Raw genomic sequence first — 24,819 nt, 5'->3', positions numbered from 1 at the left:
CGGGCTGGAATCAAGATTGCTGGGAGAAGCATCAACAACCTCAGATATGCAGATGACACCACCCTTATGGCAGAAAGTGAAGAGGAACTAAAGGGCCTCTTGAAGAAGGTGAAAGAGGAGAGTGAAAAAGCTGGCTTAAAACTCAACATTCAAAAAACTAAGATCATGGCATCAGGTCCCATCACTTCATGGCAAATAGATGGGGAAAGAGCAGAAACAGTGACAGACTTTACTTTCTTGGTCTCCAAAATCACTACAGATGGTGACTGCAGCCATGAAATTAAAAGACATTTGCTCCCTGGAAGAAAAGCTATGACAAATGTAGACAGCATATTAAAAAGCAGAGACATTACTTTGGTGACAAAGTTCTGTATAGTCAAAGCTATGGTTTTTCCAGTAGTCATGTATGAATGTGAGAATTTCACCATAAAGAAGGCTGAGCATCAAAGAATTGATGCTTTCAAACTATGGTGCTGGAGAAGACTCTTAAGAGTCCCTTGGACTGAGAGGAGATCCAATCAGTCAATCCTAAAGGAAATCAACCCTGCTATTCACTGGAAGGACTGATGCTGAAGCTGAAACTGCAATACTTTGGCCACCTGACGTGAAGAGCTAACTTACTGGAAAAAAGACTCTGATGCTGGAAAGACTGAGGGCAGGAGAAGAGGACGATGAGATGGTTGAATGGCATCATCAACTCAATGGACATGAGCTTGAGCAAACTCTGAGAGATAGTGAAGGACAGAGAAGCCTGGCATGCTGCAGTCCACAGGGTCGCAAAGAGTTGAACACAACTGAGTGACTGAACAACAACAATATACTACACAAAGCTGTCAGTGTGAACTTATCACCATTATATTTGAAAAGCAATTAGCTACAAATTAAGTGCTACCATGGCTTTGCTCTCTGCTTCAGTCTTACAAGCCTGTTTATCTCACCATATATATTTACCTGATCTATTAGTATATGTAAGTTTAGATGTCTATGAACAAGATAAAGAACCCTGAGAACCCAGATGCTAATATAATAAGGTCATAATATACAAATCAAAGATTAACGGTCAAGACGGTACTTTGAAAAACAAAATCTTGAATACTAAGCATCAGTCACCTTCGTAATTCATAAAAGTGACAGAAGATAACACTGAGAAATACAAAATATCCAGATATGCTATGGGGAAAGGAGACCAACAGGACTATGTTGATGATACATGCAGTTCTTGATTTAAACAAAAAAGTAAAAGAACCTAAAGCTGTTTAGTAAACTTCTTAAATGTCTGGCAGGGGTAGGTTTTTGCCTTTTTCACTGGACACATGCCCAAGTGATGAAGTCTGCAAACAAAAGCAAAGGGTTCACTGCCATGATTCCCATATAGCAACATTTAAACAGCATGCGACAGTTTACAAAATGTTTTTCAAACCCATCATCTAAGAGGTATGCTCTCTGGAAAACACTAATGCAAAGGAATTCATGCTTAACACAAAGATATGCTCAAAGATCAGTCTGGCAATCTCATAAACCCAGAAGACACTGTTCCTCAGGTTATTTGTGACAATGATTCACTTGGGAAAACATAAAGCATTAATTAAACAAATGGCATGAAGCCAGGGCGCCAGCAATGCCTTTGCAAGAAATTTACAGCTGTCTAGAGTGGTTTCATGAAGTATTTTAAGAAAGATTCACAAAAATGAAATAGAGTGGCATAACAGAACCTTTCAACGCACTACAAAATTGTATCACATTCTCTCTAATGTAAAAGTATGGGTTTATTACGCCAAAGAGGACCAAAGAACACTGAAATATTAAAACATCTTTATAAGGGACATTTCATGACTTCAAAAAAAACTTTAAAAAAAAGAAAAAGAAAAAGAAACACAAAAACATAGGATGTCTTCCAGTCTACAGAGATAGTTATTAATTTTTAAAACCTTTTCTATCTTTTTTTAATCACAGTAAGAAAATTAGAGCCCAGCTTTCCTGGAAAAGAAAACAGTCCAACAATGACCTTAGGATTCTAAACTTCCCTACCTTTGGGAAAATGCCAACATATTCACTTTCTATAAGCTGAAGAACTATTAGTGTTTGGGTACCCTGGCCTACACTACAGAACTGCAGTCATATAAGCTAAGGCTCTTGAATTTTCCATAAATATTTCCTTTCTTACCTAGAGCTCTGAAATTTGACACATTTTTATATCAATTTGAAGTTTTGACGAAAATGAAATTTATTCATTCTCCCTTGTTTCTTTCTGCATTCTGTGATATGTAATACGTGAACTCTTACCTTGTTTCATCCTTGGGTCTGGAACCATCATCATTCTGTGAAGCACCTTTAACAACATTAAGTTAGACAGAAAATAAATTTCAAGAAGTCATACGCACCTTTTACCTAAAGATGCTTTGTAAACAAAACCTTTCATTGTATCTTTCTAGTAACAAACCGGAGAAGGCAATGGCACCCCACTCCAGTACTCTTGCCTGGAAAATCCCATGGATGGAGGAGCCTGGTAGGCTACAGCCCATGGGGTCGCTAAGAGTCGGACACGACTGAGCGACTTCACTCTCACTTTTCACTTTGATGCATTGCAGAAGGAAATGGCAACCCACTCCAGTATTCTTGCCTGGAGAATCCCAGGGACGGTGGAGCCTGGTGGGCTGCCATCTAGGGGTCGCACAGAGTTGGACACGACTGAAGCGACTTAGCAGCAGTAACAAACATTGGGTTTGATCCTTGGGTTGGGAAGATAATCCTGGAGGAGGGCATGGCAACCCACTCCAGTATTCTTGCCAGGAAAATCCCACGGACAGAGGAGCCTGGCAGGCTAAGGTCCATGATGTCGTGAAGCATCAGAGATGACTGAAGAGACTGAGCATGCAAGTAGTAAAGAACATGCTGGAATGGAGTTAAAGTCCAACATGTTATTTAAAAGGAAAATAAGATAAATGTTCATGTGACTGAGAAGTTTTATCAAAATTGTGCAAATGATTATTATTTTTTGTGTGTGCACAAATGATTATTTTGTGTAAGAAATGGTAATGAGTCAAGGTATATTACTCACGTGCTACTTCTGGCTTGTTTCAAATGTCTTATTTACTTACTTACTTTTTTAGCTAGCTAGTTAGCTGCACCAGGTCTTAGCTGCAGTACATGGGAACTTTGAAGATTTTCGTTGTGGCATACAGAATCTCTAGTTGTGGCATACAAACTCTTAGATGTGGCTCTGTTGCTCTGTGGTATGTGGGATCTAGTTCCCTGACCAAGGATCGAACCCAGGGCCTCCTCTACTGGGAGTGAGGAGTATTAGCCACTGAACCACCAGAGAAGTCCCCATTTGCTTGATTCTAATTCAAATGTATTTTAGTCATTTTTTGTATTCCAACTACCTCCCCCTAAAAGTGCTGATTATCAGCAGGATAATGATAAGATTTTGAAAATAGAAAAATCAGTAATATCTTTCTTATGCAAAGGCCCTGAAAATAGCTTCAAGAATAGGAAAGGCACAAATGGGTCTCAAAGTGGCCAAAACAAATGCCACAACACTCATTCTTTCTTCAAATTTTATTCATGAAATATCCTTAGGATTCAGTAAGGAACTATGATAGAGAGGGAAAGTACTATAGGTAGGCACACAGAGTGCAGCAAAAGTAGTACACAGAGAAGTTTTAAAAACTATAAAATGCAAAAAGAACAAGTTTAAAAGCCTAGGTCCACTGAGTTAAAGAACAACAGTCCCTGAATACAGTCCCTACTTTCAAAGAGTGAAATCATCACTATACTACTCCAAAGCATAATTAATGGATTACTTCATTAAAAAGATGCTGAGTCACCACTATAATATTACTATATCATACTCAGCAAGGTGGGCAAGTGTCTCAAGGTTTTATTTTAAAAAATGGTACAGGTGGATAGATAAAATGTGGTATATCTATGCAATTTAAAACTATGCAGTAATAAAAAGCAACAGACTATTAAAACATGCTACATCACTGATAAACCTGAAATGACATTATCTATGCTAAGTGAAAGAAGCCTGACACAAAGACTACCTATTGTTATTATTCCACTTATATGAATGTATCAACTCTGAACCAGTATAACCAATTTAGAAATTTCTTTCTACCCTCATTAACCTCAAAGAACCAATCTGGAAGATGTAACCAGGACTACCTTGAAGGTTCTGCTATTTAAAAAAGGTCATGAATTAGAAGGGAAGTAGGAAGTCTTCCAAACTAGAAAGAGAAGTATAACAGCATCTGATAACTGCAAAATGCTTCATGATGCAGTTTCTAGGTAAACAGAGAGATCTCTGTCAGACTAATCAAGGAAACCATTAATCTGTGCTTTGTCTTGAAAACCTGTGTTCCAGGTGAAAATACACTTACTAGCAAATAAGGGATGGAAATATCTAAAGGAAATTCACTGAGAAGTGGTTTTATTAAGCATGCTAGCTGTGAAGGGACTAACTCAGGTGCCAAACTTCTTTTAACTACATCTCATATTTATTTCCTTTAACACTAGTAAACCATAAACTGTAAAATACATCAACATATAACAAATTGGTTTTGTCATTATTACAATTCAAAGACAGCTCAGTAAATGTAGCCTACAAAAATGGAAGAGGAATGGCAAATGGATGCCAGCTTGTACTGGTTTGTCTGGTACAGTACTAAGGATTTTGAGTCAAATTTAAACTCAATCAGACACTGCTACAGACAGTAAACTATGTCTGCCACTGGCACTGGAGAAGGTGTAGCAACAAATGTGCCATATTAACTGCCACTGTTGGCCTACAGAATGGCTACTTTATAAATCAATTCATCACTCTCAGAGACAACAGTGATTTGGCTTTTATTTGGCTAGCTTTTCAACTCTTAGTTCCTAACAGAAACAATGTACTAAAAGTTTAAAATGAAAAATGTCTCTTTATAAAATGGAAATAAAATAAATTTCTTTATGTGAAAAAGAATGGCAATAATTAACAACATACTTTACAGTGTCTAGTTTAAGAAGAAAAGATCCTATATATTTCCCTCGTGATTCAGTGGCTAAGACTCTGTGCTCCCAATGCAGGGGGCCTGGGTTCAATCACTGGTTAGGGGAACTAGATCCCACATGCCACAACTAAAGATCCTGCATGCCACAATGAAGATGGAAGATCCTGTGTGCTGCAGCTGGTACTCAGCACAGCCAAATAAATAAAAATGAATATTTTTTTTTTTAAGTGATTACTTACTTTCTGAACATACAGTTTCACCATTGGCAACAACTTCAGACTCTAGTTGCAGTCCATCAAGACAGACTGACAAATCTCCTATTGTCTCTGGTGGCTCTTTGTCACCTACAAGCTGTAAAGTCACAACTACTTCCTCAACTGGAAGAGAATACAATTACAGAAAATGGTCATTTTTTTTTAAAGTCATAATTGTTAAAAACATAACTGTCAGAAAATTTATATTTATATGTACACATATTGTTTTAATACACATCACCCAAGGTTTCAGGCCTTTTCATGCCAAAAACATTTAAAAAATAGAACAAAATCTCCTAATGCTTAATATCCACAATGTAAGATACTAAATGGGGCTTCCCAGGTGGCTCAGTGAGTGGTAAAGAATCTGCCTGCCAATGCAGGAGACATCAGTTTGATCCCTGCATCAGGAAGAGCCCCTGGAAAAGGAAATGGCAACTCACTCCGGTATTCTTTTCTGGGAAATCCCATGGAGAGAGGAGCCAGGCAGGCTATAGTCCATGGGATCACAAGAGAGTTGGACACGGCTTAGTGACTAAACAACAACAAACAAAAACACTAAACAGCTCAATCATCTCACGTATTATATTCATTCTCTTCTTCAAAATGAGCCAGCAGGACAACTAAGACTACTTAGCAAGGTATGTCTGAATTATATGGAGTGAAAATATAATTTAAGAATGAATTTTTGTCTTATAAATCCTAAATGAGAACTAAAATTCTTAGAAGTATGCTTTAGATACTCAAGGGATTAAAAGTCTGTTTTAAAATCATGATATATTAATTAAAATAAGCATGTTTCAAGTTTTTATGTATCTATAGTATCAAAAGATAAACACATATAAATAAAACCATCCAAAATAAAATCACCTCTGCTCTATTTCTTTTCCATAATTGAGTATACCCTTCAATAAATATCTATCTACTAAATATTTATTTAAAATATTGGATCCAAAATGAATGGCCAAACCACAGATATTAAGAATGCATTAAATAGTTCAAGATTTATCTCTCTATTAACGTTACAACCATGTAAACTTAAAAACAAATAGTGAACAGTCATTTTCTCCACATTTGGCACATGAATTTCCTGCAGAATAACAAAAGCTGAGCTTATTCTTATTTTCACATACATACGTTTCATATTGTTTGACTTTAATGTTTCGTAGATATCCAATCCAGCAGTTCCCAACAAAACATCAGATTTCAGTGTTTGGTGACTCCACACACGAAAATGTAATTTACTCACAGGGGTGACAATACTACAAATGAAAAAAACCAAGGTGAAAAAAATATTTCCATTAATATCACAATGGAATTCTAAATAAATTACAACTAAAATCTTTTCACTGCATAACTTACAGTTTACAACCAATATTGCCTGTATTCTATAATCTTATGAAAAACATATCTGAATGCTACAGGTTTGCACAGTCATCTTCACGCACTGCTGACCTATAGGGACGATTACATGTATGTATTATCAACAAAAGTAAAAGTGCTCATCATGCTACAAACTGTTGAAAAATAATTTTACTTTAGTAGTACAAAAAGCTGAGGCTCCAATACTTTGGCCACCTGGTGCGAAGAACTGACTCATTAGACCCTGATGCTGGGAAAGACTGAAGGCAGGAGGAGAAGGGGATGACAGAGGATGAGATGGCTGGATGGCGTCACCAATGCAATGGACATGAGTTTGAGCAAGCTCTGGGAGTTGGTGATAGACAGGGAGGCCTGGCGTGCTGCAGTTCACAGGGTCACAAAGAGTCAGACACGACTGAGAGACTGAAAAGAACTGAGTACAAAAAAGTGATCTGTACAAAAAACTAAATCCTTATTTTATGTCAGGTAGTGTGCCTGAGCTTAGGATTATTTCATTTAACCTTCACAGTAACCCTGAGGTGAGAATACCACTTTCATCTTTACATACAGAAGCTGATATTCAGAGAGAATAAGTAAATTGCCGAATATCACAGAGCCAGTTGGTGACAGACTGTAATCTGAACAAAACTCTGTCATTAAAATTTGTATTAAAAATGTTCTCAGTCAGCTACTTAAGGATTTCAGGATTATATTACCCCATGTTTCACACTGCTAGAGGCCAAGTGTCTAAGACAACTGTCAAATAAGGCCATACCTTACTAAATGCCAATACAGAATAGAAATTTGAATTTGCAATAAACTGTATAAAAACTCGGAGAAGGCGATGGCACCCCACTCCAGTACTCTTGCCTGGAAGATCCCATGGACGGAGGAGCCTGGTGGGCTACAAACCATGGGGTCGAGAAGAGTTGGACACGACTGAGCAACTTCACTTTCACTTTTCACTTTCATGCATTGGAGAAGGAAATGGCAACCCATTCCAGTGTTCTTGACTGGAAAATTCCAGGGACGGGGGAGCCTGGTGGGCTGCCATCTATGGGGTCGCACATAGTTGGAGAGACTGAAGCAACTTAGCAGCAGCAGCAGCAGTATAAAAACTATTTCAATTAGAAAAACAGAACACTATATAACCTATGATAGTCCTATGGTTCAAGGCTGTGACTTTCCTGACCAGGGACAGAGCTCATGCCCCCTGCAGTGGAAGTGCAGAGTCCTAACCACTGGACCACCAAGCAATTCCCAGTGGCAGATACTGTAGCCAAACTAAGAAACTTTCACCTAATCTTTGCCCCTTTTTGGTACAATGTATTCATTCTCCTTCAAAACTTTCAGATGTTACTTTCAGGAGAACATATATTAAATATTAAGAGAACATTTCCCTGTTAGTCATCTGGGTAATCACAATGGGGATGGAATAAAAGTTAGTCAATTTTACTTTGAAAGATAAACTCTGCCATCAAAGATGGTCTACTCTAAATTACTTCAATTCAGTTCTTGAGACAAGTATGGAAAGCATGCTACCTAACAATGGAAGCTGTGTTAAAACTGCAGGCCAATCTCCTATAACTTAAAAACTCAGAAGAACCTGAACTTAGTGCTCCCCTCCAAATACCCAGGCTGAAGAGCACGACCATATAGGACCGTAAGAGAGCTTTTTGCTTAACTTTTAAACCACTAAGTTCATGTTGCTATCAGCTCAAGAGCCTGAAAGTATATTTATAGTGAGCACAGATAGCAGTTGGTAGAAAATAGATGAGTATTCAGTCTATTATTCCGAACATCTCCAGTCATTGGAGCCTGTGGCCTTTTGAAGATTTGTTTTTTAAAAAAATGTTACTCACACACTGTTTAATCTAGATCAAACCTCTAATAGGGCACTAATTAAAAATGAAGTCTAAGAAACATTAATGTTGAAATAAATACAGATGAGAAACATTAGAATGATACTTCTGAAAATAGGTCTCAAAATGATATTTGGAAAATTCTTAAGTTTCATTTATTTGTTCAAAATCATTATTAAGTACAACAAGATGCCCTAGAACTTCAAAAATCCATGTTAAAGGTTAATGTAGGTATATCCAATTTGTTTTGTAATTTATTAGAAATATTGTTCACAGAGGCATGTATCATGTCAAGAGAAGAGCTTATCATTTCAGATGTCTCATCTCACCATTTAAAAATAAAATGTTTTTAGTCACAGGTTTGTTTTTCTAAGAGAAAAAAATGAAGAATTTCAAATGTTAGGGAATGAAAGCAGTTTGTCTACATTTGATAAAATAACAACTGGTTATATTTTGAACTATGCTTTAATATATAAAATACTGTATTATTTTTAAATTTGCAGCTGCTGCTGCTAAGTCGCATCAGTCGTGTCCAACTCTGTGGGACCCCATAGACGGCAGCCCAACAGGTTCCGCCGTCCCTGAGATTCTCCAGGCAAGAATACTGGAGTGGGTTGCCATTTCCTCCTCCAGTGCATGAAAGGGAAAAGTGAAAGTGAAGTTGCTCAGTCGTGTCCGACTCTTAGCGACCCCATGGACTGTAGCCTACCAGGCTCCTCCGTCCGTGGGATTTTCCAGGCAAGAGTACTGGAGTGGGGTGCCATTGCCTTCTCCAATTTTTAAATCTGTTTGTTGATAAATCATACATTTTCTTCCATTTTAGTAAAAAAAGTTTAAAAATTAACCTATAATTCCCTTCAACTTTTAATGCTTTTCTTACCAACATTTAGGGCTTTGCCAATTAGTGTTGAAATTGAGCTATATCCCACTTCTATGAATTTAAATGATAGATAAAAACACCAACGCACAGACATATGCACAGGAATGTATATTACTAACAGCACAACACTAGAAATCAACTGAATAGGGAACTAGTAAAATTAATCACAGTCCATCCATATTAAAGAGTATTATGTAGTTATATTAGAGATGTTAGACCTGTATGTACTCAGGAAAAAAGGATGTTATGTATGTTTAATATAAAACAAAATGCATAATTTTTTTAAAGAAAAAAAAAAAACGTGGGTAGGTTCTGTGTGGGCACTGTAATTTTAAAAAACACAAAATTTAAATTAAATTTTGTTTAAAACTAAAATTTAAAATAAAAATTAAATAGGAAAACATGAAGTGAGTTCCTGATATCCCTCTATTTCCAACCTAAATTAAGGAAAGAGCTGCTAATATTTCTGGGCCCATAACCCTAGGATCTCTCAGCTACTATTTAGTGGCAACAGAGATACCATCAACATCTAAATGAGGATGCAATGAAAAGGAGAAATTGGGAAAACAAATAATTAAAGAGAAACGAGACTAATAGAACAAGAGGGGTAAAATTAAGAGGGGAGAGGAACAACAAAAAAAGTGAAAAACTTTCTAAAAGCTGCATTTCTGCTGACTTATTAAACAAAATATACCACAGAAAATACTTTCAAACCTACACTGTAAGAGGTTGCTTCCATTTGGGACTGTTCGTATTGTTGCACTTTTCTGTCTTCTTTGACTGTCCATCTACTGTGACTTCCACATAAGGACTTGGCCCAAACCAATTCTTTTTATTTTCTTTAAGCTTTGCTGAAATGACTAAATAAAAGAGAAAATATTTCAGTATTCGAGATGTTAGTCCATCCTTCAAAGCAATTTAATTTCATAAAGATTAAACAGAGCATTATTTTTACTCAAGAAAAGCAAAGCAGTTTGCTCTAAAATATTCACAAATTTTATTCACGTATGACCTGCGTATTTCTTACCATCTTATTAAAAAATATAGGACTTCCTCACACCATTCACCCAAATTCCCATCAGTAGTATCACCAGTCCCAGAAATCTTGAGGTCAATTAAAAAGTACATTGACAAACTTGGTAAACAAATATGTGAATGACTATCATCTATCAGATATTATTGCTCTAAACTCTGGACAGAACAGTTTATAATTTGAGATAAGTCCTTGTGATGAAGAATAGCCTAAGGTGGCAGAATGTGACTTGGTAGTAAAGAAGTTTTCTAAGGATACGGTACTTTTAAGCAACCATCTAAATGACAAGGAGCTATCCATGTCAAGGTAAAAGGTGGCAAGAAAGGGAACATTAAGAAAGAGGTACAAAAGATTTGCTCTAGGAAAACTAGAGAAACATGGTAAATAAGGTGAGATCACATTTGGCTTTGCAAGCCAAGATAAGGAATTTGGTTTTATTTTAAGCATGCTAGAAAGTCACTGAAGGAAGAGTTACAAACTAAGATTATGTCTAGCATCTCATATATCTCTCATTACCTTAGCAAGAGCTTCTTACATCCTGAGCCTGAGTTAGTCACCATTGCCATAAAACATAAAACAGCCTTGTCCCAGGCTTGTGTGGAAGGCGCTAAGAGTAGATTCGAATCTAGAACACCCCACAGATCCCACAGGAGACAACTCACTGGTTCCCTCTAAGTGAGATGACCACAGCCAAGGAACGATTTTACTACCTGGATATCTACTCTAACAGCAAAGTTCAGAGATGCCAGTGCCTATCAACATTAACAGGCCCTTGTGGGTTGCTAGGAAAGTTTATATAGGAGCTACCCAAGAAGAGTAATATACAATCCAACAAAGACAATCTGGGTACTCTAGCAGGCACAGTCCCAAGTGATGGCCCTGAATCCCCCAACTTCACTTTGATCTAATATTTCACTTCTGTCCTTTTACGCTTAAGAGGCTGCTAGAGCCATCTAAGAGAGAGTAGGTAAGATTAGGGTGGTGAACAAGGATATGGGGAGGAATAAATATTTTCAAGACCACCCCCAAGAAAAAGAAATGCAAAAAAGCAAAATGGCTCTCTGAGGAGGCCTTACAAATAGCTGTGAAAAGAAGAGAAGGGAAAAGCAAAGGAGAAAAAGGAAGATGTACCCATTTGAATGCCGAGTTCCAAAGAATAGCAAGGAGAGAAGACAGCCTTCCTCAGCGATCAATGCAAAGAAATAGAGGAAAACAACAGAATGGGAAAGACTAGAGATCTCTTCAAGAAAATTAGAGATACCAAGGGAACATTTCATGCAAAGATGGGCTTGATAAAGGACAGAAATGGTAGAGACCTAACGGAAGAAGAAGTGGCAAGAATACACAGAAGAACTGTACAAAAAAGATCTTCACGACCCAGATAATTACGATGGTGTAATCACTCACCTAGAGCCAGACATCCTGGAATGTGAAGTCAAGTGGGCCTTAGGAAGTATCACTATGAACAAAGCTAGTGGAGGTGATGGAATTTCAGTTGAGCTACTTCAAATCCTGAAAGATGATGCTATGAAAGTGCTGCATCAACATGTCAGCAAATTGGGAAAACTCAGCAGTGGCCACAGGACTGGAAAAGGTCAGTTTTCATTCCAATCCCAAAGAAAGGCAATGCCAAAGAATGCTCAAACTACCACACAATTGCACTTATCTCACATGCTAGTAAAGTAATGCTCAAAATTCTCCAAGCCAGGCTTCAGCAATACATGAACCGTGAACTTTCAGATGTTCAAGCTGGTTTTAAAAAAGGCAGAGGAACCAGAGATCAAATGCCAACATCTGCTAGATCATCGAAAAAGCAAGAGAGTTCCAGAAAAACATCTATTTCTGCTTTACTGACTATGCCAGAGCCTTTGACTATGTGGATGACAACAAACTGTGGAAAATTCTGAAAGAGATGGGAATACCAGACCACTTGACCTGCCTCTTGAGAAACCTGTATGCAGGTCAGGAAGCAACAGTTTGAACTGGACATGGAACAACAGACTGGTTCCAAATAGGAAAAGGAGTACGTCAAGGCTGTATATTGTCACCCTGCTTATTTAACTTCTATGCAGAGTACATCATGAGAAACACTGGGCTGGATGAAGCACAAGCTGGAATCAAGACTGCCAGCAGAAATATCAATAACCTCAGATATGCAGATGACACCATCCTTATGGCAGAAAGTGAAGAAGAACTAAAGAGCCTCTTGATGCAAGTGAAAGAGGTGAGTGAAAAAGTTGGCTTAAAGCTCAACGTTCAGAAAACTAAGATCATGGTATCTGGTCCCATCACTTCATGGGAAATAGATGGAGAAACAATGGAAAACATTAGCTGACTTTATTTTAGGGGGGCTCCAAAATCACTGCAGATGGTGATTGCAGCCATGAAATTAAATGATGCTTACTCCTTGGAAGGAAAGTTATGACCAACCTAGATAGCATATTAAAAAGCAGAGACATTACTTTGCCAACAAAGGTCCGTCTAGTCAAGGCTATGGTTTTTCCAGTAGTCATGTATGGATGTGAGAGTTGGACTGTGAAGAAAGCTGAGCACCAAAGAATTGATGCTTTTGAACTGTGGTGTTGGAGAAGACTCTTGAGAGTCCCTTGGACTGTGAGGAGATCCAACCAGTCCATCGTAAAGGAGATCAGTCCTGGGTGTTCATTGGTAGGACCAATGTTGAAGCTGAAACTCCAATATTTTGGTCACCTGATGCAAAGAACTGACTCATTTGAAAAGACCCTGATATTGGGAAAGATTGAAGGCGGGAGGAGAAGGGCACAACAGAGGATGAGATGGTTAGATGGCATCACCGACTCAATGGACATCAGTTTGGGTGAACTCTGGGAGTTGGTGATGGACAGGGAGGCCTGGCGTGCTGCAGTTCATGGGGTCGCAAAGAGTCGGACACGACTGAGCGACTGAACTGAACTGAATGAGAATCAACAGGATTAGATTACATCAGTGAGCTACGGAAAAGCAGCAAGGATAACTCCTGTGTTCCTGGCATGAGTAACTGGATAGAAGGTGGTATCATTGAGTAAGATGGAAAAGATCTAGGAAAGAACAAGTTTGAGGAGGGTGGCATGGGCAGGAAATCAAGTGTATTATAATGAATGTATAAATTTGAGATGCTCGTGAGACATCAAAGTGGAAACACTAAGCAAAATGTCTTTTTCAGAACAGAAAATGCTCAAGTGGGGATCAGACCTATCTCTGACTAATATGTACTATAAAGCCCTACTACTTAATACAAAACCTAATTTAATCACAGGATTGCCCCAGAAAAATCCCTGTTTTTAATACATTTGTGGTCTGAGAAAAGGTGAAACAGCCCATACAATCATGCATAAGCTCATTTTGTTTCAGGGGCTCTTGTGATCCTCTAAAACTGATTAAGCCTAGAACAAAGAGCAATGCAGCTATCCTGAGTGGCTTTTTAGGATTCAAACTTTTGAAAGCTATTTACCACATAATCCCACTTAACCCCACTAGAGCCATTTTAGGAAACTTTAAATGGGAAAATAAAAAGAGTAAGGGAAACTAACACCAACTGTTAGTGTTTTACTGTGTCTGGCACCTAAATATTATCATTTTGACTCTCACAACTATTCTGCAAGACAGGTATTATCATCTTAATTTTTACACATAAAAAAAGAACAAGATCAATAGAATTTAAAAGTTTATCCAACAGTCACAGCAAAGCTTGGACAGGAGAAATTATGTTAAGTGTTCAGATCTCAAAGTTTAGATTGCACAAAACTTTCATTACAGTCCTAACATTGTAAAACAGATCAATGTACTTCCTAAAATTTAAATTCCCAAAGTAAATTAAAAGACTATGAATTATAAACTAGAAGAAAATGAATCAGAAAAATGTCAGTATCATCTGTCACCTGGGCTACACCTAAAGGCCTCTAACAAGTGTCTATTTTTACTCTCACTTCTCCAATCCAATTCCTCACAGCTACTAGAATTGTTCCTAGAACAGATGTGACCCATCAATACTTTTCAATGACCCCCTAACACCTGAAAAATGAAGTTTAAATTCTTCTGGGGCATTTTATACTGCTTACTATGTACTTTTACAGCCTCTTCCTATACAAAATCCCACAAGGCCCCTGGTGTTCTAACCACTCTTAGCTGTTTGCTGTCCCTCACAAGGACCATCTACTTTGATGGCTCATCTGTGCTACTCCCCTCCACTCATAATGATCCTTTCTCCTTTCCATCCGACACAATTCTACTTCCTGAGTTGTCTTTAATCCCTTCTCTTTGAAGGGTTCTTTCAATCTAACATGTCAAATTGTTCTACGCTTGCACAGCATTTTCTTATTTATATATGACTCCTACAGCTTTTCATTCAGTCTTAGTTCTTAGTAGGTTTATTAGTTTTTACTTATTTAACTCAACCTGCAATCCCCTTCATGGCAAGGTTATAGCAAGTGTGTATATTTAATAACTTCCTCTCCAATATGAAATGAAAGTGTTGACAATTTAAATATAAAGAAAGTAAAAATAAATAAATAAATGTAAAGTAAATAAAAGTGAATCCTTGGCTTATTCAACTTATTTTGGGAATCAGAAGGCTGTAAGGAACAAGGTAAACAAATAAGGGTGCTGAGAGCAAGTTATGATTAGCAATATGATGAACTGATAAGAGAGAAAACCAGTTACACAAGGATTACCCTCTGTGGTCAGAAGTCACAAGAGGCCACAATAGGCCTCTGTAACAGAACTATGGCTTGTCTGGGCAGAACTGGATATAAACTCTTGACTTTAAATTTAAAGTATGAAGGATCCTCCTGGTCTCTAAGCATTGGAAGCTAAATATATGGTGTTCTAGTAAATCTGGAAAAATACAGTAATGTTTAATTTCAATTTGAAAGAACTGAAATAAGATGCTTTCTCCTCCTCAAATGATTAGCTCTGAGTAAGGACTGAGACTAAGAAATTTCTAGGAAATACCAAAGTACTTATTCTGCCCATGTAAGTATAATACTAGCATACAGCAAGCATCAAAACACAGATAAGCTCAGTATAATAGCTGAAGTTAGGTGCAGAACATAATTAAACAGGAAATGGCTAAACATAGAGAAGGATGTAAGAAAACAGACTTATGTCCAAGGTAAAGGAACCAGGCCACAGAATTAGAGATAAAGAATAAAGAATGATCCAGGAAATCAACTTATTTTGGGAATCGGAAGGCTATAAGGAACAAGGTTAAAACAAACAAGGGTGCTGAGGTCAAGTTATGATTAGCAATATGCTGCTAAGTCGCTTCAGTCGTATCCGACTCTGTGCGACCCCACAGACGGCAGCCCACTAGGCTCCACCGTCCCTGGGATTCTCCAGGCAAGAATACTGGAGTGGGTTGCCATTTCCTTCTCCAGTGCATGAAAGGGAAAAATGAAAGTGAAGTCGCTCAGTCGTGTCCGACTCTTAGCGACCCCATGGGCTGCAGCCTACCAGGCTTCTCCGTCCATGGGATTTTCCAGGCAAGAGTACTGGAGTGGGGTGCCATTGCCTTCTCCGATTAGCAATATGATGAACTCTCAAACATTTGAGAATAAGTAGGTATTTCTGATTTCCTGCTATAATTTTTGTAACTATCTGATAAATTACAAAGGATCTGCCCAACACAAGGATCAATACAGTTACATTCAACACCCAACAAAAGTGTTAAAGAGATCACTTCAATGCCAACAGAAGTTCCCAAGGGGATGCCTCATATAGTACCTTGATCAATGAAAGCGTAGCACAAAAGACCACCTTTCTACTCCAGTTCAAACTGGAATAGCAAAATGGCTATTCATGTTATTTCTATAAATTAAGAGTCAAATCATAGAAAGTGTGACTAATGAACTGGCATTATTTTAAAGTTTAAGGTGTAAAAGCATAAGGATTAGACATCAGGAAATAATTACAATTAAGTTTAGTGAACATTCATCATCTCATATAGATACAAAATTAAAGAAATAGAAAAGGAAATATTTTCCTTGTGAGAACTCAATCACTTGTGATGAGGTATATTTTATTTTATGTAAATTCTGAAGGAGAAAAGCAAGGCTGCCTTTCCCTTGAAGTTCCTATAAAGAATTATGTGAAATTAAAACACATCAAGTTCTCTTAAACAATTTATCAACATAGTATCAATTTATGGATTAATTTTTTTAAACTCTTGCTACAACTTATACAAGTTTTTATTAAAACTTATTATAGGTGTCATTTCTCTGAAATAAATTTTCTACTTGCCCTCATCTGGTAAGGAAAAGCAATTAGCAAATGTATATGCTGCTGCTGCTGCTGCTGCTAAGTCGCTTCAGTCGTGTCCAACTCTGTGCGACCCCATAGACGGCAGCCCACCAGGCTCCGCCGTCCCTGGGATTCTCCAGGCAAGAATACTGGAGTGGGTTGCCATTTCCTTCTCCAGTGCATGAAAGGGAAAAATGAAAGTGAAGTCGCTCAGTCGTGTCCGACTCTTAGCGACCCCATGGGCTGCAGCCTACCAGGCTCCTCCGTCCATGGGATTTTCCAGGCAAGAGTACTGGAGTGGGGTGCCATTGCCTTCTCTGAGCAAATGTATATACTGTAAACAAATTATGTATGTACACATGTAATGTTTGCATGAATCAAAGAGTTGAAGAAATAAATTTGAGCAGAACCACAGAGTAACATTTTAACTTTTGACACTAAATTTCCCTATCAGTCTTTTAGAGCAACTTTCTAAAACACCAATCCAGTTTACTGCTCTTTGTTAAAAACTCCGGTTACTTCCCATCTCCCTTAGCAATGACTTTTGTTTTTTTTTTGGCAACCTTGACTCATGTGAAGCAGATGACCAATTCCCATGAATTCTCTCACATCCCTGCTCTGCAGCAGTGACTTTTAGGGATGTCAAGGGAAGCCTTGGCATTGCCCTCCTTCACGCCATTTGCTCTGTCATGTTCATTCTTGAAAGATCCTTTTATACCTTTCTCCTTTTTCAGTTCAGTCGCTCAGTCATGTCCGACTCTTTGCAACCCCATGAAACGCAGCACGCCAGGCCTCTCTGTCCATCACCAACTCCCAGAGTTTACCCAAACTCATGTCCATCAAGTCGGTGACGCCATCCAGCCATCTCATCCTCTGTCGTCCCCTTCTCCTCCTGCCCCCAATCCTTCCCAGCATCAGGGTCTTTTCCAATGAGTCAACTCTTCCCATGAGGTGGCCAAAGTATTGGAGTTTCAGCTTCAACATCAGTCCTTCCAATGAACACCCAGGGCTGATCTCCTTTAGGATGGACTGGTTGGATCTCCTTGCAGTCCAAGGGACTCTCAAGAGTCTTCTCCAACACCACAGTTCAAAAGCATCAGTTCTTCGGCTCTCAGCTTTCTTCACCGTCCAACTCTCACATCCATACATGACTACTGGAAAAACCATAGCCTTGACTAGATGGACCTTTGTTGGCAAAGCAATGTCTCTGCTTTTTAATATGCTATCTAGGTTGGTCATAACTTTCCTTCCAAGGAGTAAGTGTCTTTTAATTTCATGGCTGCAATTATCATCTGCAGTGATTTTGCAGCCCAGAAAAATAAACTCAGCCACTGTTTCCACTGTTTACCCATCTATTTCCCATGAAGTGATGGAATCAGATGCCATGATCTTAGTTTTCTGAATGTTGAGCTTTAAGTCAACTTTTTCACTCTCCTCTCTCACTTTCATCGAGACTTCTTAGTTCCTCTTCACTTTCTGCCATAAGGGTGGTGTCATCTGCATATCTGAGGTTACTGATATTTCTCCTGGCAATCCTGATTTCAGCTTGTGCTTCTTCCAGCCCAGCATTTCTCATGATGTACTCTGCATATAAGTTAAATAAGCACGGTAACAATATACAGCCTTGACATACTCCTTCTCCTATTTGGAACCAGTCTGTTGTTCCATGTCCACTCCTAACTGTTGCTTCCTGACCTGCATACAGGTTTCTCAAGAGACAGGTCAGGTAGTCTGGTATTCCCATCTCTTTCAGAATTTTCCACAGTTTATTGTGATCCACACAATCAAAGGCTCTGGCATAGTCAATAAAGCAGAAATAGATGTTTTTCTGGAACTTGCTTGCTTTTTCGATGATCCAGCGGATGGTGGCAATTTGATCTCTGGTTCCTCTGCCTTTTCTAAAACCAGCTTGAACATCTGAAAGTTCACAGTTCACATATTGCTGAAGCCTGGCTTGGAGAATTTTGAGCATTACTTTACTAGCATGTGAGATGAGTGCAATTGTGTGGTAGTTTAAGCATTCTTTGGCATTGCCTTTCTTTGGGACTGGAATGAAAACTGACCTTTTCCAGTCCTGTAGCCACTGCTGAGTTTTCCAAATTTGCTGGCATATTGAGTGCAGCACTTTCATAGCATCATCTTTCAGGATTTGAAATAGCTCAACTGGAATTCCATCACCTCCACTAGCTTTGTTCGTAGTGATGCTTTCTAATAGTAGCAATGTTTCAAGCACCATTTTCTTTCACAGCAACTTTAGTCAAATACTACCCCTTTTTCCTGACCAAAGTCATTATCTCTTGCCATTACCATATACCATGGCATATATTTTATACTTTCATATTTATGCCTTCCTTGAATTTTAGAAGTGTTGAGGCAGCTTACCAAAATAAAACACAAAAAATTCTAATACTGCAGCTAATCCATTAACACAGAATAAAAAATACAATGTCAATTAAAGTGATTTGTGGGAAAAAAACTTTGTTCTGAGGTTTCTAGCACCAAAAGCAAAGTAAACCGTGAATTACAAAGGACACTTGATTGTAGTCAACTTGGCACTCTACTGTTTATTACCTGATGTTCTCCATATCTGCCATTTCTACTGATGTCTTTGCTAAATATGTAACTTTTATCCATAATTCACGGTGCCTGTTTCTGTTAAAAATGCTTTTGCCCTATACTTATACATTCTCAGAATTTTTAGACTCAAGATTAAAAGCTTATAAATGGCTAAGAATTATGTCTTCTTGAGGTACATTTAGGCATTAAGTGTTTTTCTTCCCGAGACAGTCACAATAGCAAATAAGATAGCTAGCTTATGTAAAGAAAAGTCAAAAGGAATATTACTTAAATCTGGTTGCTCAGATGGTAAAAGAATCTGCTCGCAATGCAGGAAACCCAGCCAGGTTTGATCCCTGGGTCAGGAAGATCCCCCGGAGAAGGGAATGACTACCCACTCCAGTATTCTTGCCTGGAAAATTCCATGAACAGAGGACCCTGGTGGGCTACAGTCCATGGGATCACAAAGAGTCGGACACGACTGAGCGACTAACACTTTCACTTTTTCTTTCCTCATGTTACTATTTTAAATTGCTGACTTTTAAAAAATAAAAAGCATGTATATTGTTTACATAACCTGAAAAGCTGACACTATTAAATTCTCTAAATCAAAAATTTTAACTTAAGCTGTCCCCTAAAAAATGTCTTAAGAAGCCTGGCCCAATGTAAAACAGCTACTCAGACTAGACTGAAGATGGGGAGAAAGTGTAAGTGTTAGTTGCTCGGTTGTGGCTGATTCTTTGCAATCCCATGGACTGCAGCCCTCCAGACTCTTCTGTCCATGAAATTCTCCAGGCCAGAATACTAGAGTGGGTAGCCATTCCCTTCTCCAAAGGATTTTCCTGACCCAGGGATTGAACCCAGGTCCCCTACACTGCAGGCATATTCTCTACCATCTGAGCCACCAGGGATGGGGAAGGGAGAAACAACTAGAATCCGGCTTTAGCAAAGAAATATTACAATATTTCACTGAAACTCAGATATCACTTAGAAAAGAGACTGGAGTCAGTGAAAGAATTCCCAAGAATAAATTCTAGCATGGTTTCAACTTAAGAAGGTGTTACTTTTATATAACTCAAATATTTTTAGGTTTTGAGAAGGTTAAGAATAATACAGTTTATAACTTTACATTCATAATCTAGAGGTGGATGTAAGCCAGGTACAGTATTAACAGAAACTAATATAATCAATAAATGCCATTAAATTAAAAGGAGAGAGACTAAGTTTCCATTGTGTGATAGACACATGTTTGTCTAAAGAAAATCCAGTGCCTTACTTTGGCTAGTACAAATGGTTTCTATAAAAAGACCCTACAAAGAGATCATATGGAGCCTGACTGTGAAAGGTCTTAGCCCAGTTTTAAAGAAATTCACTAACATAGCCAAGGAGAAGCACTGAAGGTTTTTGAGCAGATACAAATCAGGTGGCTTTTTAAGAAACATTAATCTGAAAGTGATACACTTGGTTAGTATGGTTAAAGGAAAAAAACAGGTATTAGGAAAGTAATAAGAGTAACCAAAAAATTTAAATAGGCATTTCTCATAAAAATATATACAAATGGCTAGTAATAAGCACATGAAAAAAATGCTCATCATCATTAACTGTCAGAGAAATGAACTCAAACCCTTGAGATACCATGTCACATCCATTACAATGTCTCTAACCAAAAAGATAAGCATTGCAAGGATGCTTACAAAATTGTAACCCTCATACGTGACTGGTGGGAATATAAATTGGTCTGGATGCTTTGAAAATTAATTTGGAACTCCTCACCGTGCTAAACGTGGCTACTACACAACCCAGCCGCTCTACTTCCAGGTACACACTCAAGAAAACTGAAAACATACAACTTCACGAAAAGTTATACACAAATGTTCATGGCATTATTCATAATAGCCAAAAGGTGGAACCAACCCAAACACCCATCAATTGATAAATGGATAAAGTATTTCCACATATGGAATAGCATTCAGCAATAAAAAGAAATTAAATACTAATGCATGCTACAACAGGGATGAATCTTGAAAACAATATAAGTGAAAAAAGTCAAGAGACAAGGGCCACACATTTTATGATTCTATTTGTATGAGACAAAAGTAGGCAAAGCCATAGAGAGAGAAATAATTAAGCTAGGGCTTAAGGTGGCTGGGGAATATGGGGCAGGGGTTTCTTTCTGGGGTGGTGAAATGTTCTAAAATTGACTGGTGATGGTTGCACAACTCTGAGAATGTGTTAACAATCACTGATCTCTAAATGAGTAAACTGTATAGTATGTGAATTAGCTCTCAACAAAGCTAAAAAAATCCAAATCAAAACAAAAAACAATAGCAACTGCCCAGGCATGTTTAATAAACAAACCCAAATCCTATACCATACCCAATAACAACCTGAAATTAAAATGTTATTTTTACATATCTAAACATTATGTTCATTTATTCATTCAGCAAATACTAATTCAACACCGGATATGTAACAGCCACTAAAGGTTTTCTTCTCAGAAGATTTTTTATTGATGGTGAAAAGAGAAGTGAAAGTTGCTCAGTCATGTCTGACTCTTTGTGACCCAGGCCAGAATACTGGAGTGGGTAGCCGTTCCCTTCTCCAGGGGATCTTCCCAACCCAGGGATCAAACCCAGGTCTCCCACACAGCAGGCAGATTCTTTACCAGCTGAGCTACTAGGGATGCCCTACGGCAGCGGTTAGAGGGGGAAAGGGGGTGCGAAGAGAATGAGGGAAGTAATGCAGTAGATCTTTTTAACACTTACCAGTGATCTGAAGTTGTGATTTCATGGTCAAACTACCCATTGAACCAAGCTGTGATCCACTGTCAGACATATCACCAACAGGGAGGCAAACCTGAACAGGGCAAAGGAAACACTGTAAACATCAAAAATTCCCACTTGAAAAATATGTAAATAGTGCTAACCAGGCCATTTCCATGTCCCACTGAAGACCACAAAATAACCAGTGGCCTTTACACTGCTAAAATTCTAGTATCCATACTGCACTGAACTATCAGCAAAATCTGAAATGGTCAAATTTTTTTCTTCCGTGGTTTACTTTCTTCTTTTAGTTCTCAAGACACATTTTCAAGGTTTATGTCCTACCTTACTGATTATTCCTTCTTAGTCTTCTTTGATAATTCCTTCTGGTCTCTCTACCCTCTTAATACTGGAATGTCCTAGGGCTCAGTTATTGGTTCCCTCTTCTCTCATACCTTCATATTCATTTCCTCACGAACATTATCCAGTGCTATGGCTTTAAATATCATCTATATAGCAACAAGTCCCAACTTTATACTTCTATCCGATTTCACTCCTGAATTATAAACAGCAACTTCACTTGGGTATCTAAAAGACACTCTAAACTAACACATCAAAAACGGAACCCCTGATGTCCTCTGTAAACTATCTCAGTCAAAGGCAATTTCATCCTTTCAGATGCTCAAGCTAACAACTATGGAGTTATTCTTGACTCCTTTGTTCATATGTCCCTTCCCACCTGCTGACAAATTCTAATGTCTCTATTTGCAAAATACACCTAGAAACCACCCATTTCTCACCACCTCTATCATCAATCTGTTCATAGCCACCTGACAGCTACCTTTTTCCTAAATTATGCCCCTCTCCTAAACCTAAAGTGACCCCATGGACTCTACAATCCATGGAATTCTCCAGGCCAGAACACTGGAGTGGGTAGCCTTTCCCTTCTCCAGAGGATCTTCCCAACCCAGGGATCGAACCTAGGTCTCCCGCATTGCAGGTGGATTCTTTACCAGCTGGAGCCACAGGGTAGCCCAGATTAACCTAAAAGGTCTCCCTTTTTCCATCCTGTCCAGCCTCAGTATCTATTCTTAACACAACCTGGATGATTCTAAGATGTTAAAAAGTTCTTCAAATTTTCCCATTTTACTCAAAAGTGAAAGACCCTATATGATACACGCTTCCACTGCTCCCTACCTCCTGATCTTATTTCCCCTCTATTTTCCACCCCTATTCAGGCACCTACCTTTTATTTTTCAAACATGCCAGCACATTCTTGCCTTAAGACCTTTGTTCTACTTGTTTTCTTCACAATATTAACAGTCTGTTCCACCTATCCTGATCATTTTTTTTCTTCTACAGACAACGTGATCTTTTGACATACTAAGTAATTGACTTGGTTATTACGTTTATTGGTTTTGACTCTCTGGGCTAGAATATAAACTCCATGTGAGCAGGAATCTTTTTTTTTTTTGGTTCACTGATAAAACCCAGAATCCCAACAGTACCTGACACATTGCAAGCACTGATCTGTGAAATGAACTAAGATGGCTCCTGAATTGTACTAAAATGAACAACCCTAACATATCTTCCTCAGTCCATAGTCTCAGAAGAGTTAATCCCCATGTGGTAAGGGCATGATATACATAACAGAGATTTTATAACAAAATCAGGACACTTGGGCTTGATTCCTGGCTACAACATTTACTATATGATACTATTTGAGTTATGTAACCTCTCTAGGTCTCAGTTTCCTGTCAGAGAAACGAGGATAACACCATCTCTACCTCACAAGGTTGTTGAAAGACTGAATGGTTATATACGTGGGGGGAAAATGCTACGAATGTTTATTATTCATATTGTTAGAATTTAACTGAATGTGTTTTTAAAATAAAATGTTCTTAGGCTTTTGGGGACTTGATAAAATATCAGGAATATTTTGAATGGGTCAAAGATTAAAGTAAAATTTACTTAAGCACTCACTACCTGCCAGGTCCTATGTAAGAAATACATAAACACAATAAGGCAAACAAAGTAACCTGAAACTGTAAACATGTCTACAGTATTCATACAAAATTAGGCTTCCATTCCCTGGTGGTCCAGGGGTTAGGAACACTTGCAATGCAGGGGGCATGAGTTCGATCCCTGATCAGGGAACCAGCATCCCAAATGCTGAGGAGACAGGGAGGGAGGGACGGACAGATGTAGGGAGGAAGGAAAAAGAATATGTTCAAAGCTAAAATTCTGGTGGCTTTAACTCAAATGACTAGCTCATTCCCTTGGCTTGGTCTGTATATTTTTTTCCCTTCACTTTCTATGTCTAAAAATTGCACCATTTTGGATGCTTTATACAATTTACTAAAAGGGCCATTTTATTTTAAATACAGACAGCATACATCATAAATAAAGCCACTAGTAGTCACCCAGAATATAAAGGCGCTGAGGTGTACCATAAAAGTCAACAGAGCATTCCACAGGATATTCTTCTGATTCAAACTGCTTGTTACAGAAAGAGTCCTCAAAGACATCATTACCACATTACGTACAGTTATTACCGTCTCCTCAATACCCAAAAGACTGTTTGCCACAGAATTATGACATCAAGATAAGGAAATTAAGAGGCAGTGAGAAAAGTCCAACATCTGGATGCTGATTTTATGTGTGATAAAGTATTATTCTAGTTACTGATCTATAGCAACAGTTTATTGCTGGAAAAATACCCTTTTAAATAGTATAGATTATTCTAAATTAACATTATAAAGTTGCAAAGAAAATAAATTCAAAATCATAATAAAATGTATTTTAAAAACACAATTTCATGTAGAGAAGACTAATGAAAGTACAGACTACAAACATTTTTA

General features: G+C 38.1%; 1 protein-coding gene across 10 annotated transcripts in view; it reads right to left on the bottom strand.

Moving 5' to 3' along the window:
• Nucleotides 1-24,819, bottom strand: part of ITCH (itchy E3 ubiquitin protein ligase) — a 102,301-nt gene that overhangs the window by 48,671 nt on the left and 28,811 nt on the right. For all 10 annotated transcript variants that reach the window (XM_081559823.1, XM_081559827.1, XM_081559821.1 and 7 more), the window contains 5 exons: nucleotides 21,962-22,052; nucleotides 10,071-10,212; nucleotides 6,386-6,510; nucleotides 5,234-5,371; nucleotides 2,284-2,329 (listed from right to left, as the gene is read on the bottom strand). In XM_081559823.1, the coding sequence (XP_081415949.1) occupies nucleotides 2,284-2,329; nucleotides 5,234-5,371; nucleotides 6,386-6,510; nucleotides 10,071-10,212; nucleotides 21,962-22,031 (521 nt within the window). In that variant the 5' untranslated portion in view covers nucleotides 22,032-22,052. The remainder of the gene's footprint in view (nucleotides 1-2,283; nucleotides 2,330-5,233; nucleotides 5,372-6,385; nucleotides 6,511-10,070; nucleotides 10,213-21,961; nucleotides 22,053-24,819) is intronic.

Source organism: Giraffa tippelskirchi, chromosome 13, assembly GCF_054371585.1.
Source record: "Giraffa tippelskirchi isolate mGirTip1 chromosome 13, T2T-mGirTip1v1.2.pri, whole genome shotgun sequence".
NCBI lineage: Eukaryota > Metazoa > Chordata > Mammalia > Artiodactyla > Giraffidae > Giraffa > Giraffa tippelskirchi.
The sequence above is the reverse complement of the archived record's forward strand: the minus strand, read 5'-3'. Positions and strand labels throughout refer to the sequence as shown.